Source organism: Triturus cristatus, chromosome 7, assembly GCF_964204655.1.
Source record: "Triturus cristatus chromosome 7, aTriCri1.1, whole genome shotgun sequence".
NCBI classification, from domain to species: domain Eukaryota; kingdom Metazoa; phylum Chordata; class Amphibia; order Caudata; family Salamandridae; genus Triturus; species Triturus cristatus.
The window spans coordinates 1833576633-1833597470 of NC_140590.1; the positions used below are offsets into that span (position 1 = coordinate 1833576633).

The window sequence follows — 20838 nt, forward strand, 5'->3', positions numbered from 1 at the left end:
GGTGGAGGCAGCAAAGAAAGATACTTCTTGTAACTTTCACACATAGGTGGGTGGCCAGAGATCTTGATATGGTAGAGTACAGGGGGGAAATTAATAAAGAATAATAATAAAAAAATATTGTAGCTATGATTCAGTTAAAACAAATAAAATATAATATTACAGCACATTACCTCATCAAAGTTAATGATCATTAGATAATTAAAATATTATTTCATCAATTTTTAACTAATATGTTAATCAACATTAAAGCATAACATTTATAAAGTTAATTACTATATTAACTGCTCTCATTAGCATTTTCATATTTAATCATTATTACTCCAAAGTAATATATATTTTATTTAATTATGTGTTATGTGTTGTTGTATTCATTTAACGTTTCCAAAAATAAAACAAAATAAACATTAGTCTTGCAATTGGGTGTATCTCTACACTTTTACTATTCACCATTTCGATTTTAGATTTACACCTAAGTGCAGACTGCATTGTCTCCACCCCCTCAGTTCAGATAGTGGAGGCAGCAAAGACTCAAGATGTGAGTGGAAAGGTTCTACTAGTAACTTTCATACATACGTGGGGGCCGGAGATCTTGATATAGTAAAGTAGAGGGGAAAAATAATAATGTTTAATAATAAAAAAAGTTGTAGTTATTATTCACTTAAAAAAATAAATAAATATTACAGCACATTACCTCATCAAAGTAAATGTTAATTGAATGAATAAAATATTAATTTATCAATTTATAAGTATTAATTTTTATCAACATTAACTCATAACATTCATAAAGTAAATTAATATATTTACCGCTCTCACTAGCATGTTCATATTAATTTTTTCATATTTAATAAAAATTATTCCAAAGTAATATATATTACATTTAATTAGATGTTATGTGTTTTTGTATTCGTTTAAAGCAATATTATGTTTTTTAAAGTTGTAAAGTTGAATTTAATTATTATTTTAAAATAGTCTAATTATTATTTTTAAAATGATAAAACGATATTTTTTAATTGATCTATATGTTTGCATATATATATATATTCACTGAAAAAAACCATAGGTTTCACACACGTTATAGTTACGAATTAGCATTTAAAAAACCTTGCAAATTCACTTAAAAAACCATAGGTTTCACACATGTTTTAGTTAGCTGGACATTTCACTCGTAAAAAACCAATGAAATTCCCCCGTTATAGTTAGTGCAGGCAACTATAACTCACGCGACCGCAATCCTCTGCTGATGACGTCAGATATTACATCCCTGTATTTAGACACTTATTTACCCATGTCTTCTTCCATTAATCTTTAGCTATACATATATTACAAATATTTATTTTTCATAAAGACACATATGTCATCAGTGATGTAATATCTGACGTCATCAGCAGAGGATTGCGGTCGCGTGAGTTATAGTTGCCTGCACTAACTATAACGGGGGAATTTCATTGTATTTTTACGAGTGAAATGTCCAGCTAACTATAACATGTGTGAAACCTATGGTTTTTTAAGTGAATTTGCAAGGTTTTTTAAATGCTAATTCGTAACTATAACGTGTGTGAAACCTATGGTTTTTTCAGTGAATTTGTACGGTTTTTTAAATGCTAAGTTCTGTATTTTTTTTTTTGTCAGGGTTTTCACCGTGCGCGCACCGTGCGCGCGCTGTGGGCGCTCGGTGCGCTTCACGCACCGAGCACCCACGGTTCGCCGTGCGCACAACGTGCGCGCACCTCGCGATTTAAAAAAAAAAGAAAAAAAGTTTTTTTCGCCCTTGGGGGTCCTTCTGTGACCCCCTGACCAAGGCTAGGGGGTCAGGAACTGTCCACTTTGTCCCCTTTTCACGTTCTCCACCTTTTTTTTTCACCCCCTCAGACTGCAAGAGACAAAATGGCGGCCAACACTTCCTGGTTTCGACCGATTCGAATGTTTACTGACATCTAACAACCAATCAGAATGGCGCTCGCGCACGGCAGGGTGCGCGCACGGTGCGCGTGTATAGATATTGATATGCTTTTAAATGCTATTTTCTCTGGAAATACTGAACAGATTTACACCAGACCTGCAAAAGGCACTTCCTTGACCTTATGGCTACCTCTCTGCCAAATTTCACTTAATTCTGTTCAGCCGTTCGGGCTGTAGCTTCGACTAAAGGTCCTATGGAAAAATGCATGGGGAAAATGCGTTTTGGGACCCCCCTTTTTCTCGGCCCCCGCTTGACGCATCACCCCGAGACTTTCAGGACAGGAGCTGAACGGAGCGCCCCATTAGTTTTGAAAATTTCGTGAGGATTCGTCAACCGGCGCCAAAGTTATTCAAAATAGAATTTTGAGATTTCCTATGGAAACTAGGTTGTAACTATAACTATCTACTGGCGACCGCCAGTAGATAATATATATATATATATATATATATATATATATATACATATATATATATATATATATATATATAATATATGTGTGTGTGTGTGTGTGTGTATTTATTTAATAATATTTTCTATGGAGGGTTATATTAAGTCATGCCTCCATTATTTTCTCTGGAAGTGATTTGCAGTACCTGTGAATGGCCATGTGTTGGCAACTGTTTGGGGACTTTGTTAGCTATAGTAACTTTAGAAGCTTAGTTTGTGAATAGCAATGGGCTTAGTCTTGTGTAGGTGGGTGTTTTATTATTGTGTGTCCCTCTTAAACATCTCCTTCCTAAACCCTTCCCATATAGGTGCAAGTGCTTCCCATTTTTCGAGCACCCCCTCCCCCCCCGTCCTTCTCACAGTTACTACCAAAAGGGAGATCTACTTTTGCGGAGATCTGCACGGAAAATATGGGATTGGCAGAACTCTTCGCACATATATTTGTGAGATGCATTTGTAGTAAACAAGGAGTACCACTGTAGTACTAGTAAATAAAATACAAAATGAGGCATGAACCGGCCCACGGTGTTCTAGAAGTCCCTCAAATATTTTATTGTTATTAAAATCCCTGTCCCTGCCTAGATCCTCAATCTACTCTATTCTCCCTCCACATAAAAAAATTATATATGTTTGCTACACATTTAATCATATATACTCTAATGTAATTTCCTTCTTTTTTTAGTTGACTGTGAAGAGATATGCCATTTCACTCCTAACTTAAATTATTTTCCTTTGATTATTGTTGGACAATGTTGTAGCATCTTTTTGTGTCGAATTCGTGCTCCCACAAAACTCCATGAGAAATGTACATTATTGGTATAGTGGATATTTAATCCCCCCTAATGATCAGGGAATCATGGAACCAGGGATCAGGGAAGGATCAGGATGATCAGGGAAGGGGGGTTATGCTTAGATGTTTTCAGGTGACTAGGGTTATTGGACCCTGTAAATGTCATATTTTGCCTGGAGTTTATGGTGCCCAGTGCAGTTGTATACTCCCTTTAGAATGGCTCATAGGTGCATTGTGTAGTGAATAGTGTTGCATAGTGTGGAATGAACTTTGAAGTTCATCTCTCACTGCCAACATCCAGTCTTTTCATGGTGGAATCGCATCACAGCTCCCTCATGTTTCTGAGGTGCTATGGGTGAGTCCCATTGGACAATGGTGTGCGTTAATAAACTCTGCGACTTCAGAGTTTCCACAGCAACATAGTATTTACCACTGAATTATGTTGAAGTTAATTTATATCCTCCTGACTGCATATTATCATTGTTTTATATATATTGGCATCCATGATACATGCATTTTCAGCTAACCAGGGCATTAACATTGTGAATATAGAAATCTGAGTCCAGTATGTATGTTTCTCACTAACTGCATTTATTTTAAGAGATGCTGCAAACAAAATATTTAGGATTGTAAGTAAATCAACTATTTTCTCATACCACATGCCATGGTTTAATACTTTGCAGACATATAAACCGATTGAAGGTTAATCCGTTGAAGCTTTTGGTTTGAAATATAGGTTTTTTCTGATTCCAGAGATTAGAATGCAAACAATTTGAATCCCCCCAGTTGTTTTGAAATTAGAAATAGTTAAAATTATTTGATTCTCCTTTTCTCTGTTCTATCTTTCCTAGTCACCCTCTTATGTGCCAATCTTTCTCCACTTCAGAGGTTCCCATGTTTTACTTCTTTTGACAGCTCTCCCAGTATCATCCTTGTAACCATAAAGCCACCTGAGCGCCTTCTCAACTCGTACCCTGGCTTACACATAAGAAACAAACTTTATTCTTCAAATAACAATTTTACAATAATTCTTTTATAAAAAGCTTAAGTTAAAAGTACATAGTTAAAAAAGTACATAAAGACTCCAAGGCATTTTAATGTGAAAACAATAATTTAGGGCCTGCTTTAGAATATGGTGGATGGGTTACTCTCCACGTCCCGCCCCATCCGCTGAAGTACAAGTGAATTGTAGCCAATGGCAGCTGTAATATGGAGGACAGGATATCCGTCACATTTCTGATGGAGTGTCCAGTGCAGAGGCATCCAAACCAGGCCCTTGGTCTTTGCTATTTGATCGTCATTCAATGGCACTTATCTCTCCTCACAAGATGGCGTGCTCCTAAACCTCGGATGGCGTACATGCTGAGGGATTATCATGGCCTAGCACTATGTAAATCCGTTTTTATATAGCTACTCACCCTTACGGGTCTCAAGGCGCTGGGGGGCCGTCGTGGAAATTAAGCGAGCTATTGCCCAGAGTCACACGGTGCTGAGCTGAGCTGCCGCCGGAGCCGGGGATCGGACCGTGAACCCTCTGCTCCGAAGTCAGCCCCCCTGGCCGGTACACCACACCTCTCCACTGAACATCAGCTATTTACTGAATGTACAGCCTTTGAACTGGAGAGCTTCCACTCATACTCCTATAACAGGATACTATATGAACAAATAGCCATTTTTGTTTTAGCTTAACGCGGTATCCAGTCTGCCTTTTGTAATCAGCCTTGATAAATACAGGCAAGACTAAACACGTTTTGTCTGACTTTGAAGCTGGAGAGCCAGGTTCGAGTCTGGTTGGAGACTCAAACATCCTGTAACTCTGGAAAAATCACTTACTTTCCCCCTGCCTAAAAAAAAATTTATAAAAATGAATGTGCCCGACTGTAATGCAACTGGTGCTCATGTAAAGCGCTCTGTTAACTTCAAGTCGAGTTTGGGATATAAACCTGCAAAAATAAAAAAAACTGTTCTTCCACAATAACTGCATAAGTGTGTTCACCTGCGATGAAATAAAAACCGATTGAAATTGATGCTCGAACTGCCTGCCTATCATATTCTTCATGAATACTTTTGTAACTGATTTTATGTACACTCCATCTTTCTTCTCATGTTTAGGGTGGACCATTAAGTTTTTGGGATCCCACACACAACACCTGAGGTAGCAGGCTGCATCAGTTTGTTCAGAGCATCACTTTTCCAGTAGTTCAGATCTAGTTTCTATGGTCCCAGTTTCTCTCTTTTCTAACGCCACACTTGCAATAGGAGGTGCAGCTAGTTTATTTTTTTATCACTGCTGCCATTATAACAGCAACATCATATTACCAAATGAACAAACCAGCCGTAAGTCCTTTCCTAGCACACCGATGACTTCCTCCAAGTGTGTGCTTCGCCATCCTTTCATTGGCAGAATAACCAGCGCTTAGAGAGCAGTGGTCTTCAAACTTTTTAATGCTCGCCCCGCGGAAAAATAAAAATGGCCCCTCCTCAAATGTTCAATTATTCTACCAAACTGGCAATGTTTAAATATATTTAGACGCATTTCAACATTACAGTTAAGTTCTGTACCATTTATAAATGCAATCAAATACATAATTGCCAAACATACTATTCTGGCCAGGCAGCCCTTACTAGCGTGTTAAAGCGTCCGCAGTGTGATTATTAGAAATGGGGGTGGGGTTTAAAGAATATTTGGAGTTCTTTCCTTTTTTGCACCTTCTTCCAGCCAGGATATAAATGACAAAAGATGTTAGTGATGCCCCTTACAGAGCCATTACTGACGCTCATCTTTCCCAGCTGGAAATAAAGCGCTGTTATCAGCTTAATGCTTCTTTTGGCCAGAGCCTGGGGTCCTACCTGGGATCACTTGAGACCCCCTAAGGGGGGCTACCCCCAGTTTGAAGACTCCTGCTATAGAGCAATTCAAGTAGGGGCCCAAGCATAGGAGGCCAGTAGAGGTCCTGTAATTGTACTCACAGATACAACCCTGGACCGGGGGCCCTTCCACAGCGTAGACCTCTCAGGTCCGACAGAACACGCTTATTTTGCCTTGTTGCTATTGAATTGGGGTCTGAAATGAAAATGCGTGAGAAAGTTCCCTAAAACAGATATTTTTGTCCAGATATGCAACAGGTAAAATACAAAGAACACTTTGAAGAAGCAAAACAAAAAGTGCGAGAATGATTCTCAGCAAAAATAGCTTTTTGTTTGTTAGACTTCCCATCTGTCCAGTCCAATGTATATTTGCCAAGAGACCCATCTCACGTGTCTCATCTATAGTCACTTCTGGCTTTTAGCAAGGAGGACTTTGTCTAATTGTACCTGTAGGTTTTGCTTTCACCTTTACATAAACATAACTCTCCCAGGACTCAAAATGCTGCTGGCCAAAAATCCATGGCTCTCTGAAGAGGGACACACATAAACCGGCACGCCGACCCTAGCAATCACCAGTGTCAGAACCTAATTTCGGTGTTCCACTCATCACTCTCTTTGTCTCTCCAAGTGTTTAAAGCCTATAGTTTCATCTTGGTTTAATAAGGCTGAGGATGGCCGACAAACTCTAGAAGCTGCTTTGACCTTATATGAAATATAACCCGCTCTTTAAGGTCATTTGTTTTGATAGTAAGGTCACAGGAGCAGGAGGTAAACGTAACTAAAGCAGACCCCCCATCCACCCCTCACCGCCAGGGCAAGGCGTTGGCTTTCAGAAATCCAAGATAAGATGAAACCCTCCAAAGTAGAAGGTCCAGAGGAAGGAGATTCAGGTGAAGCAAGCACAAACCATCTCTGGCCAGATGACAGAGCTGGAAAGGGGTCACTGGACTCAAGAAGAAGCCCGAAGCTCACATGAAGAGACCAAATGACCAATGGGGGCAGAATAACATGCTGAAGAGAACTGCAACCCTAGTGCTGCACATTTATTGATAAACATGAAACCTATATAGTACAAAACAGAAAACAAGATGGAAGGAAGTAAGATGAGTGGCATGAAGGGCACAGCCATCTTGGCTTGGTTGCCTTTAATAAACTATACTGAGATGGTGTCTGTCTCTATGCACAGGCTCAGAGCTTGCCCTGTCTGCCTTTTGGAACTTCAAACAAGCTACCTGTTGTTGAAAGAAAGCACGTCCAGTTCCAAGGTAGATAAGATAAGTAGGTTTATTAGGTAAGATGTCATGAAGAGTCCCACCGGGAGCAGCCTTCCTGGTGCTCATCCCAACCTCCAACTCACTCCCTTCAATCATACAACATTCACAGCCACCTCACACACCAACATTCCACACCACAGTCACACTGGCTGAGCAGCAGGTATTACACTACTACATCAGGCAAACCCTGCACTGCCCACTGCTCCCGTGGTGGGCAGTGCTGGAGAAACAGGATTCCACAGTGTCAAGTCAGGAGAGATCTGTAGTCACTGGGAAGCCACCACATAGAAACCCCAAACACAACTGCGCAGTGACTTAAGCCAGGTAATATCAGATTGCAGGGCTGGCCGTGCCTCCAAAATCCATCCGCAAGATGAGTGGGCAGAGGAGACCCCGAGCACAGATGTTACTGAGCGAATATAACACTATGATGTCATAACTATAATCACATGCCCGTATGTGTGTCCAGTGTTCACTTTGCAATGGGACTCTAGCTGTACCTCACTGATGCAGCCCACATTCAGTGTTGGGTTGCCTGAGCTCCTAGCTAGTGGCAGCCTGGCATAGCTGGAAAGATCCTATAGAAGAAGGACCAAGACTGAGTTGGGATGTCTGGCCTCTGCGGTAGGAAAATGAACAAATAATAATGGACAAATAATTACCTGAAGCTGAGACTTCCCCCCACCAACTCTCCCCTCACCCCACTCCCTCCCCCCACCACCCTTTTGATTTTCCAAGTGCTGGACTGGGAGTGAAAAAAAGCCCTGAACACTTTTACACACATAAGTGAGTCAGTGTGAGTATGAACTTCTCTAGGAGGGATAATGGGGTTCACCTTTTTTTAAAGAAATGAGTCCAAATGCTTCACTTTAGAGAACAATTTCCAATACACAATGGCATTAGGAATACTTCTTTCAAGACGTTATGTAGGTAAGCTCATGAAATATTCCATTACTTCAGAAAAGTTATTTCTACATTATAGATAAATCATGTATGTGCCCATAAGAACGTTGTGTGCCACTACCTCACATCTGGTTTCTGAATGCCAGATGACCCCCCCAGCCCATTCTGCCTTCAAAGAACCCCAGTGGTCAATGGCCCTCTAAGCATGTGGGGTGTGTCCCTATAGGTGGTCACATACTGTAAAAGGCAACAGAAGTGATAGGCTTTTACTGGCATCTGACAGGGAAAATCCAAGCTATTGATGGTGAAGTACCTGCTTCCTGGCTTCAGATTGTTTGTCTACAGAAGAAGAAGTAATGACCGCACAGGACGGTGACCGTACCTGCGGGTAAGATGCTCTTGTTTCTTTTTCAGAAGCAGATGTGCCAGTCAGAGAGCCAACGGTGGTGCTGTTCAACCCTTCTGAGCAGGAGATCAGCGAAAAGAAAAAGGCCACTCTTGTGTGCTTGGCATCCAACTTCTACCCGGGGTTTGCCACCATCACCTGGTCTGTGAATGGCGAGAACAGGACTGAAGGAGTGCAGACGGACGATGACCCTACAAGAGATGTAGGGAGCCGGATGTACTCGATGAGCAGCCGTCTCCAAATCTCCAAGAGGGAATGGTTCAGCTCATGGAAGACATTCCAGTGCACGGTGCGCATCTACCACCCCAAAGAGAAGGACATACCAAGAGAGATCAGGGGGAGGGAAGGTAAGTCATGACTCCCGCAATGCCGGGTACAGTCTCACATGCCCAGAAAGCTTTGCAGTAGATTAACATAATTAACAACGTACAACACCTATAGGATAACAATATGGTCCCTTTTACAATGCAGTGTGTGCAGGCAGGGATGACAGTGCAGACTATAATATTTTTCAGTTGCCATGCTTTGACATAACTTTTTATCACACTTATTCTTTCTTTCCAATTTCAAAATGGCTTCTAACATGTTTAGTGTCATTATTATTTTGTAATTTTCACACCACTCTATTAATGTTGTAACTATGGGAGAATCAGATGCCATGTGCGCTTTTGGTGTCCTTTGCCTTGTGATGTGGAACCCCACGCCCCAAATACCCCTGTGTTGTCTTGTTCTCTTGAACCTTAGTTTAGCAGGACAGAGGAGCCCATTGCTTACTCAGAGGGGTGCTGTGGGCTAGAGACTCAGAACTAAACAGCACAACAAATAACAATAAATTAATTACCAACCTGTGCTTTTACTTTAAAAAGGAAAACTACTTTAATGCACACAAAACTAAATACTACTTGGATGTTGAGTGGGAACACCCACCAAACACCAATGGAAAGTCCTCCCTGGTGCAATGTAATGCAACACAGCAATTTGTGCTGTGTTACATTACTCGAGATTCAGGAAGCGACGAAAAGTGGCATTGCGTGGCTTAAAAAAACTCATTTTACATTTGCACTGCTGTTGCACCATGTTGCGTGGTGCAAGAGCGACAGAAAGGGGCTCATAAATATACCACTAGATTTCTGCAAGATGCTATAGGGCAGCATGGCTGGGTTAGACTGGAAGACATGGGCAGGCCCGCATTAGGAAACATGCAAGATAGCGTGTGAGTGGTCCAACCCAATCAGGTCCCTTTGGATGAACGAGAAGCTATGATGATCATTGTAGAATAGCTTCCAACACGATTCCCCAGCAGATTGTGGCCAGGATCAAGAGTGTGTTTCCTCTTCTCCTTCAGTCCCCTTACCTGTTTCTTTTTCCCCTTTCTTGGGTTTGACACGTGTTAACCGTTTTGGACGGGTAAAAGGCTTTTAGCCAATACCTCAAAAAACAATTCTGTAACATCAGTTCTAATGTCAGCTTAGGGCCAGAGCTCATTAGGTCTCATGGAGAATATGAGTTCACAGAAAAGACTAAGGGGTCTATTAGGATGTAGGGCAGATCGCCACCGCCCGCATGGCGGTGATGATCTGCCCTACATCATACCCCGCCCGCCACCCATTTCCCCCCGCCATATTAGTATGGCGGGAGGGACCCTGGCAGACGGAAAGACTGTCGACCAGTCGACTGGGCGGAAAAGGGGCTGGATATGGTGGCGGTGTCTGCTAGACACCGCCATCCATATTAGCATGGGCAGCGGTGCAGGGCTTTCCATGGAAAGCCAGGCGGGATTTGCTTTCGGGGCCCGTTGTGAGCCCCCAGGGTATTGGGGGGTGGGAGGTGCACATGGGGGTTACCCATGGTACCCCCCCAACATTGTCACAGACAAGGTGGCAGGCACCGCGCGGTGCCTGTCACCTTGTGCATGACAGTGCACAACGTCCATTCCCAGCATTGTGGTGGTGGTGCTGTGAGCACCGCCCGCCACTATGCTGGGAATAGAGGATGCCACCGCCACGGTGGCATCCTAATTGCCAGTGCAGGACCGCCGCACCACTGGCGGCCGGTCCCAGCACCGCTAGCCCGCCATCCTAATAGGCCCCTTAGTTAGAGCCAACGGGTGTCTGCATGGAATAGTCCTGACTTCGAAGGCCAAAGGGAGTAACCTGGGTTTCAGTGTGTTTTAAGTCCTCTGAATGTTTTCGAAAGTATCTATTAAAAACTTGTCAAAAAGTAAACTCTCTATTAACATTCCAATAAGCATTAATAAGTAAAACTCTATGTTGTGTGAAAGTGAGGCAAGTTGTCCAATTCTGTCATTTCAAACATTTGTATATCTTAATATAAGTCAAAAGGTCACAGTGGAAAATTTGATTTGCCATAATATATTACTTTATCTTATATTATAATATTTGTACCTGTTTTGTTTTATTTCAGACTGTGGACTCACAGAAGGTAAGTCTGTCATTTATTGGAAGCATAATTTATTCAGTGACATCACAATTTACAAAGGCTTGGTTGTTTTCAGGTATACATAATTTTCGTGGAACAGAAGTCAAATGTACATTTTCTTTTGTTCACTTTTTCTTGACAAAGGGGGGACTTGGGGAGGAGAGAGAGAGCGGGAGAGTGGGAGAGAACCAGGTCCGAAACCCAGCCTTAGTGCTTGACCCAACGTCGTGTGATTCTAGGCTAATCGTTCAGTTTCCTTTGGCCTCAAATGTAATCTGTTTGAAATGTATTTGTCTAATTCCGATTTGATGTGTACTATCTTGCAGATTGTTTCCTAACACATCATGTGATGTATAGCTCTGCATTGCTTCATAGCTACGTTTTTGCTATATAAATTCCAATGCACACATGTATCTATCTGACAATGCTTTTGTTATATTGCTTTTAATGGATGTGATTGGAAACCTTAACCTACATTTTAAATTACGGTAAGCTACACACAGGATGCTCACACGCATTGCTGACGACCTCACATATGATATCACAGGCAGAATCACAGCTTATAGGATTGATGATTGATGAACTTTTATTTCCAATCAGTATATACATGCAAATCCATTTTCCTACTGCTAGTGCAGATTCAGATAACTATTCTGCCAAGCACTATGTGCAAAATAGTACTGATTCAGATCTCTGAGGACACTGAATAGGTAGTATGCGTGTGAGACACCTTGACGAATGACACTCTTGCCCCCTTCCGGAAATCCGACAGACAATGCACCACGAAAGCCACATGGATCACCACCGACCTCCCTGAATCCAAGCGCATGTGCCGACGACTCGAGAAAGCCTGGAGGACTAGCAAAACGCCAGAAGCAAGCTGCACCTACAAGACCGCCATGACAGAACACCACCAACTCATCAGAACCATGAAGAAGAACTTCATCCAGAACAGAATACCCACCAACTCCCTCAACTCTAAGGAGCTTTTGAGCATCATACAAGAATTCACCAAACCCCCCAGCGAATCCTCCAACATCCCCCCTCCCGTGACCTCTGCAACAAACTCTGATCCTACTTCCATCTAAAGATCAGAACTCTGTAAATCAACTCCGACAAGCAAAACCTAGACCCCTATCCTACACCTCCAAGTCACAATGCTACACAGCATACTATCACCATCTGGACCCCGTCACCACAGAAGACACCGCTAAGACCATGAGAAGTATACACTCAGGAGCACCCACCCCCCCCCTGCCCGCCCCCCATCTTCCCCAGAGCTGCCTCCACCATCGCACCCGAACTACGAAGTACCATCCACTGCTCCCTCAAAACAGGCACTTTTCCTGACCACTGGAAACGTGCAGAGGTCAAGCCCCTACTCAAGAAGCCCACCGCAGACCTGACAGACCTCAAGGACAAGTGACCCATCTCTCTCCTCCCCTTCTCAGCCAAAGTCACCAAGAAGATTGTCAACAACTAGCTCACCAACCTCATAGAAGCCAACTCGATCCTTGACTCTTCCCAATCTAGATTCTGCGCAACCACTACACCAAGACCACCCTCCTAGCCACAACTTATAACACCCGTACCCTCCTAAACCAGGGCCACACAGCAGCCCTCATCCTACTAGACCTCTCAGCAGCCTTTGAAAGCATCTGCCACTGCGCACTAACCGCCAGACTCCATGACGCTGGCGTCCAGGGAACCACCCTCGACTGGATCCGCTCCTTCCTCACCAGCCAAACCCATAGAATCAGACTCCCACCCATCCTCTCCAAATCCACAGAGATCAGCTGCAGAGTACCCCAAGGATCCTCACTTAGCCCCATGCTCTTCCAGATCTACATTGCCCCTCTCGCCACCATCATCAGAAAACACGGACTCATAGTATCCTACGCCGACGACACCCAGCTCCTCCTCTCCCTCACTAATGAACCTGACAGCACCAGACACAACTTCCTGGTATGAGAGACGTCACCTCCAGGATGAGCAACACCTGCCTAAAGCTCAACTCAGAGAAGACGGAAGTCCTCATCCTCGGATCCACCCCCTCAGCAAGGGACAACACCTGGTGGCCCTATAAGCTTGGCGGTCCTCCCACACCCGTAGACCACACGTGCAACCTCGGCATCATATCCGAGTCCTCCCTCACCATGCACAGTCGTGTAGTTCCTATATTACCCATGCAGGACCTGCGCGTTTGGATAACATAAACTGCAGGATTGGGTACGGACTAACTCTGAGCACCCCCACCACGTATGTTAGCCTCTTTGCATTAGCTAGCTCACAGTGCCACTAGAATCTCCTCTTATTAGGGAGAGAATAGTTTCTGGCAACCTTAGATCATGACAACCCTGATCCCCTAGGATCGTGGAAACAATGTACTACCTTTCGCTCAGTCACTCGTGCTCACTTACTTCATCTCAGAGAGTTACACAGAAGAAACAGTTGGCCGTGTTACAATAAGTATTTATTGCACAGCTGTTCTTCTAGTGTATAATATATGTGCTGCGATAACCGTTAGACAGTAGCAGAGTTATATGATCAGCAGTACAGTGAATATAAAAGGACAGTACAGTTCTACCATTTTGCAATAGTCATGAACACATACATGGATATAAAATGCATGAAAAAAGAAAGCGCGCGTATTCATAGAATGCCTATCTAGATGTACCTAAGTGTACCTAGCATGTGAGTAGGTGTGAAGCCAAGAATCCCTCTGGGTTTAGTCTAACCCCATTACCTGAAGCAAGAGAGTGTGGGACCCCGTCCTGATCTCGAGTTGGACACCCCGCAAGGGATGTTTAGACCACTGTCAGCCGGAGCGTCTGCATGCAGGAGCCTCAGCGTCTCTGGTCAGTGTGTCGGCCTGGAAGTCTCTGTTCCCTCTAACTAATACTAGCAAGAGGTGCTGTATTTATACAGAAAAGTATCTAGGGTTCCTTTGTCCCTTGTTTCTTGCATTAACCGTTGTTGGGTTTGAGGATGACATATGGGATGACCTTGTACATAGATATTATGCAGGTAGATGTATCCCCAGCCCGGTTTCCAAGAACCCTTAAGAATATTCATTCATACTGTGTCAGTCTAAAGATGAAGTCAAAGAACTTTATTGTTCAGGGAAACCCTCCTTCTGCGCCCAGGACTAGAACTAGGTAAAGGTTCAATCCTAAAAGGCTTGTTACTGTGTAGTGTAGGGGAGGTGACGTAGGTGAAAGGGTATGATGTTATCCAGGCCTATATTAGGGTACCTATATGAAACATAACAGCACTGACAGATCAACGCCGTATCCTCCACTTGCTTCAATACTCTCCGCATCCTCTGCAAGTCCTTCAAAGGGTTCCCCCCCCAAATCCAGAGGGATCGTCACCCACACACTCATAACTAGCAGACTGGACTTCAGCAATGCCCTCGATGTTGGGATAAACAAATCTCTACCTTTCAAACTCCAGACTATCTAGATCATTGCAGCCAGATGTGTCCTCAGCTTCCCACAACAACACCACATCACCCAAAACCTAAGAGAACTCCACTTGCTTCCTGTTGAAAACAGAGTGACCTTCAAGCTCCTTAACTCACGCCTACAAATCCCTCCACTACATTGGACCCCAATACCTCAACGAAAGTATCTCCTTCTACACACCCAACAGAAGTCTCCTATCTGCTCACCTTGCCCTAGCCGCAATGCCATGCATCCGCAGAGCCAGAGCGGGCGGCGATCCTTCTCCTACATCGTAGCCAAGACCTGGAATGATCTCCCACTCAGCATCAGGCAACCCCCCACACTGCAAGCTTTCAGGAAGAGCCTCAAGAACTGGCACGGTTGAGACGAAGCTGCACAATACCCCCCTCCCCCAGCGCCATGAGATGCTCACGAGTGAATAGTGCCCTTCACAAATCCCTGATTGATTGATTGATTGATTGATTGATTGATTACATGTTCCTCCCTCCTCTGAGTATCTATGAAGCATAGGACTATCTCATTTAAAACATACACACAGAATCTCAATGAAGATTGTAAATTACGGAGAATCTTGCTCGAATCTTGAATGTTCGAATGTGCCCGTGTACATCAAAATAGGAAAAGCACATGATAACAGGGATCTTTTGGCCCTGAAGAAATCCATTTGACCCTGATGGGCATTTAGATGTTGGCAGAAACATGTAGACCTGGGAATGTGGGAGATCAAAAAAATCTCAGTCCACACCCATCTATGTGTTTAAACTTACATAAGGTTCCTAAAATTAAATATCGTCTTCAGTGGTGGGAGACCTTAAGGTAATTTTACTTTCCTGATCTCGGCAAAACCCAATAAAACCTGCTTTGCTGTAACTCAGGTGTCGCAGCACACCCAGGTGCATTAGGGTATCTCGGGTTGGAAACTCTATGATGAAGCGGGCCACTAATGAGTGTTAGTGGATGAGAGTTCTTTTAAAAACACAGTAGGATTTCCTACTCACCTGAGTGAGGGGTATACCTGGATTTAGGCTTTTGGTAGTGGGCTTTCTCTCATTGGGCCTGATTCACAAAGGTAAACTTATACTTTTGTGTAAGTTTACTACTTTCAGGTATTCACAAAGGTAAACTTAGACCAAAAGTGTAAGGGGCTCATTTACAAGCCCTATGCACCAGCAAAACGTCACTTTCTGTGATGTTGTGGTGTGCACAGGGCTGAGCCATATCTATAAGGCCACGTAAAGCCACCACTTTGTGGCTTTTCATGGCCTTATAGATATGGAATGAGGCAACACAGCGCAAGTCGCTGCATTGCCTGACACCACGATGGGGAGGCATGCCATGAGTGTTACGGTCAGTGTTCCCACGTAACAACTCACAGCATTGACAAAGTCCCAGATTTGGGTTGTAACCTGGGAATGCGTCAAAAGCCTACCCCTCCCCAGTAAAAGCATAAGGGAGGGGCAGCGAGGAGAAACAACATTATTTCTCCTCATTGCTTCATCTTTCTATGTTCGCTGCATTCTGCAGGACACATAAAAATAGCAAATTGCCTCCATTGATTGTTTCATGCAGGAAGGTGTCCCTTCCTGCACACAAACAAGCAGCCCTTTAATGCAGACACCCTTACACCCTGGAGCAAGGGTGCCTCATCTAGTGCATGGCAGCCAATTGAGCGCCAGCGCAGGGAAAGAGGACAGGAATTCAGCGTATCTGATATATACGGCACATTCCTGCCCTTTTGTTTTGCCGTCGGGCAGCGCAGCAGCAAGGCTTGCAATGCAGCCCTTTGGTAAAGTATTGTAAATTGAGCCCGCAGTTTACGAATTTTGGAATTCACAAAAGGCATTTCTGGAGTGTATTTTGACGTCTGCACTAGAGGTTGAATCTCAGCTCCTGAGTTTGGAGATTCCACTCCAGGTGTGGAGAGTACACTCCAAGTGAGGAGGGTACTCGCAGCACGTGGAATGGAATCTCCGCACTCGGGGCAGAGAATCCGCCCTTGGTGCAGAAGTAAAGATACTACTAGTAAATGCCTTTTGGGAATACTGAAAGTCATAAACGTGGGGCCCGATTCACAGAATTAACTTAAGACAAAATCCTAAACTTACTACTTTTGGTATTCACAGAATGCACTTACTACTTTTGGTATTCACAGAATGGATTTACGACTACTAACTTTACGTCCGCACTCGGGCCGGAAATTCCGGCCCGGAGGCTGGGCTTCCGTGCTGGAGGCGGGGCTTCCGTGCCGAAGGCGGAGCTTCCGGCCCAGAGGTGGAGATTTTGGCCATGGCTAAATCTCCGCCACTGGCCGGTATCCCCACCCCTGGGCCGGAAGCTGCGCCTCCGGCCCGGAAGCCCAGCCTCTGGGCCGGAAGCTCCGCCTCCGGGCCGGAATTTCCGGCCCGAGTGCGGACGTAAAGTTAGTAGTCGTAAATCGGGCCCTTAGACTTTTGGTCTAAGTTTACCTGTGTGAATCCCTAAAGGTAGTAACTACACAAAAGTGTAAGTTTACCTTTGTGAATCCGGCCCTCTGTTGACTTGAAAATGAAGATCTCCCTTTATATGGGCAGGTGATTTGGTCGACTGAGTGCCATTAAAGGGTTGGTTTAAAAATTTATGTCTGCTTCTTTTATGAGCCTTACCGAGGAATAAAAATAATTCTATAAAGAGGACGAATGACACATGCTATGCATTAAAAATAATAGGCCCTGTTCACAAACGTAAACTTAACATTTGGACGAGTGCGGATGGACATAAAGGTAAAATGCCCTTTGTGAATTCCCAAAGTCGTTAACTTAGACATTTGGTCTAATTTTACCTTTGTGAATCGGGCCTAATAAGTGTAGCTCGTTATGAGCCTTTGCTAACCAATTGGGAAGATACAGTACTGTTAATTACGAATAAAAACTTTGTATTTTATATTACAGATTCTTACAAAAGACAAGCAACCTCTGCGAAAATCACATACATTTTACTTCTCTGCAAAGCAGCCCTGCATGGCCTTGTGGTGACTGTCCTTGCTTGGACATTTAAGGTAAGAGACATTTATCAATCACATTTTCAATGCTCTTTTGTGAGCCAGATTGCACAAACCTTGTCCTATATAAAAAAGAATAAGCAATTATTCATTTGCACTGTTTTCCTGCCTGGGTAATAAGTAATGGAACACACAGGATTTATCAGTTACATAAAATGATTATTAAGCAAAGGATTCATCATATATTTTCGCTACTGCTAATTAGCTTTTTGTGCAAAGGGATGCTGTTTGCTTATTTTTTACATTGTACTAATGTTTGTGCTGCAGGTCAGCAGTGACCTCACGATCAGAATTAAAGGTCACTGAACTTCCTTCTTAAAAACTGTTGGAAATCTGCAACCCCAAGTTTCCAACCTCACAAGGGTGCCAAGTTCCAAGCGTTCTTGAGTTTTCAAATCATTTGTGGAGAACAAACTTTATTTGGACCAGTTAAAACATTTGATGCCAACAATCTGAACTTTTTTTCAAATTCTTTGTGGCATTCTAGTATATATGGGTTTACCCCTGATTGTGGAAAAAATACAGAACACCTGCACTTGCTACCTTTTTGCCTCTGTTTCCCCACAGGGAAATCATTTTTCCCCATAGAGAAACAACTTCCACTACAGATATATCAATTTTTGGGCCATTCCCGTTACTTTCCCTTCCGATTCTTGAAAATAATTTACCCCTGCTATTTACAGGAGTAAAACCTGGGATATTTCCAGGGTGGAAAGGGGTTGGCAAAGGCTTTATAAATATCACAAACGTAAATGTGTAAGTTGCTCACACAGAACGAAACCTCAATGCAAGAAACTGGGTTATTAGTTGAGAGGGGTGACAGCCCCACTCAAGTAAGATACACAATCATTATCAGGGTGAACTACAGAAGTCACTAAATAAACCTGTGCTTAATCCTCTAGTAGCTTGGTCCGAAAGCAGTCATCCTTAAATGAGAGGCAGCATTTCAATTATGTACACATCATCCAAACATCAATAATACAAAAATAAACTAGAAAAACAACAAAAATCCAATAAGTAGAGCCGGAGTTATGCTTTTTGAAAGTTTTAGGTAAATACTGTGTGTTAGAAAAGGTAGACGGGCCGGGAGGGCCGGCCGGGGTCAGGGGGAGAGGTCTCCGGGGAGAGCCGTCTCCAGCGATCGTACAGACAAGTAACTTCCCCCCCACAGACAGGAATCACACACGGATAAGGTTCAGTGTTCTTTATAGGTACTTAGTTATGATACGGTAGAATGGTACAAGGAGGTCTGGACGCCGGGGTCCCCTCGATTAGAGTCTCGTAAGGTAGGGAAGGGGGTAGCGGGTCAGTCTATTTACCAATCAGGTAGTTCGGATGAGATGATGATGAGCTCACAATCCTCGAGCTTGGTGTTTAGGTGGTACGGTCCGCGGCAGCGCCAGCAGGTCCCGGTAAGGATGGTTGATACAACGGGCCGCGGCAGCGCCAGCAGGTCCCCGGAAGATGTACGGTCCGCGGCAGCGCCAGCAGGTCCCGGTGAGGATGGTCGTTACAACGGGCCGCGGCAGCGCCAGCAGGTCCCAGGAAGATGACGGTCCGCGGCAGCGCCAGCAGGTCCCGGTGAGGATGGTCGTTACAACGGGCCGCGGCAGCGCCAGCAGGTCCCGGTGAGGATGGTCGTTACAACGGGCCGCGGCAGCGCCAGCAGGTCCCAGGAAGATGAAGGTAGCAGAAGGCCGCGGCAGCGCCAGCAGGCAGGACGATGGTTCACAAGAGCGGGCTACGGCAGCGCCAGTAGACCGTCAGGGTTGAGTTCACTCGGTGTCTCTCGACTCCAGGATACAACTGCCTTCCTGCTCCGGAGCTGTCTTAGTTATAGGGCTGGTGCCCTTTGATGTCCGGACCCTCGCACTTGGCGGTCGGAGGGTCCGGGATGAAGGTGTCCAGACACCCAGCAGGGGGTGGAGCCAGCGCCTGGGGGCTGCTGGAGGCGATCGGCACCTGGCGGGGGGAAGAGCTCTTGACGCTTCGTTCTCCCATTGACCTGCCAAGTGGTCCGCTCACCTCCTGGGTGGATGGTGGTGCCGGGATGTCGGGGCCGGCCAGGCCCGGGGTTAGGGTCGGGGTGAGGCCACGCGGCCGCGTGGTGCAGGGCCCAAGATGGCGGCTTGACCTGGCCGGGGAAGCCGGTGGGGCTGGACCCCGTGATGAGTAGGGGTCCGAGGGCAGAGGGTCCGTCGGGAGACGGAGTACAGGGGCTTGTCACGGGGGTATGCCGGGTGGGCCGGAGCTCGGGCCCTGTCGTGCGGGGGGGGAGCCAGCCCTCTGTGTGGCCTGTCCAACATGCGTCCCCCCCAGCTGAAGGCGGGGAGAGTCACCCATCTCCTTGGGGACTCTCTTCGTCGAGGCGGAAAAAGCGGGACAGGCCGTCCGCGTTGGCGTGGTCTTGGCCTGGCCGGTGCTCCACAGTGAAGTCCATTCCCTGCAGGGAAATGGACCAGCGCAAGAGTTTTGGGTTCTCCCCCCGCATCTGCATCAGCCATTGCAGGGGTCGATGGTCGGTTTGTACCCGGAAGTGGGTACCGAAGAGATAGGGTCGGAGCTTTTTGAGGGCCCACACTACTGCAAATGCCTCCCTCTCGATTGTGCTCCAACGCTGTTCTCGGGCCAGGAGACGTCGACTGATGAAGGCCACCGGCTGGTCATGACCTTCGGGGTTCAGCTGAGAGAGGACGGCCCCGATGCCGTGGTTGGAGGCGTCGGTCTGTACTACAAATTCCCGACTGTAATCGGGGGCCTGGAGCACCGGGGCGGTGCACAGGGCGGCCTTCAGTTCCTCGAAGGCCGCTTGACAATCAGGAGTCCAGTGGACCCGCTTCGGTTGATTCTTGGATGTGAGTCCCGTGAGGGGCCCCACGATGCTGCCGTAGTCCTTCACGAACCGCCGGTAGTAGCCGGTGAGCCCCAAGAAGGCTCGGACCTCGGTCTGGGTGACGGGGGGCTGCCAGGACTGGATGGCAGCAATCTTAAGTTGTAGTGGGGCCACCAGCCCGCTTCCCACTTGGTGCCCAAGGTAGGTCACAGACCCTTGGCCAATTTGGCACTTGCCGGCTTTAATGGTGAGGCCGGCTCGCTGGAGGGCTTGGAGGACCTCTTGGAGGTGACGGAGGTGGTCGGACCAGTGGCGGCTGTATACAGCGATATCGTCCAGGTAGGCAGCGCTGAATTCTTCGAGCCCTGCCAAGACCTGGTTCACAAGACGTTGGAATGTGGCGGGGGCATTCTT

The 20838-nt window shown here is 45.3% G+C and overlaps 1 gene segment (V, D, J or C); it reads left to right on the forward strand.

Moving 5' to 3' along the window:
• LOC146813330 (T cell receptor beta constant 2-like) overlaps positions 1-20838 on the forward strand; it is a 934578-nt gene that overhangs the window by 902085 nt on the left and 11655 nt on the right. Inside the window, 3 exon segments of the C gene segment in view lie at positions 8657-8995; positions 11073-11090; positions 17482-17588. Of these exon segments, the coding sequence occupies positions 8657-8995; positions 11073-11090; positions 17482-17588 (464 nt within the window).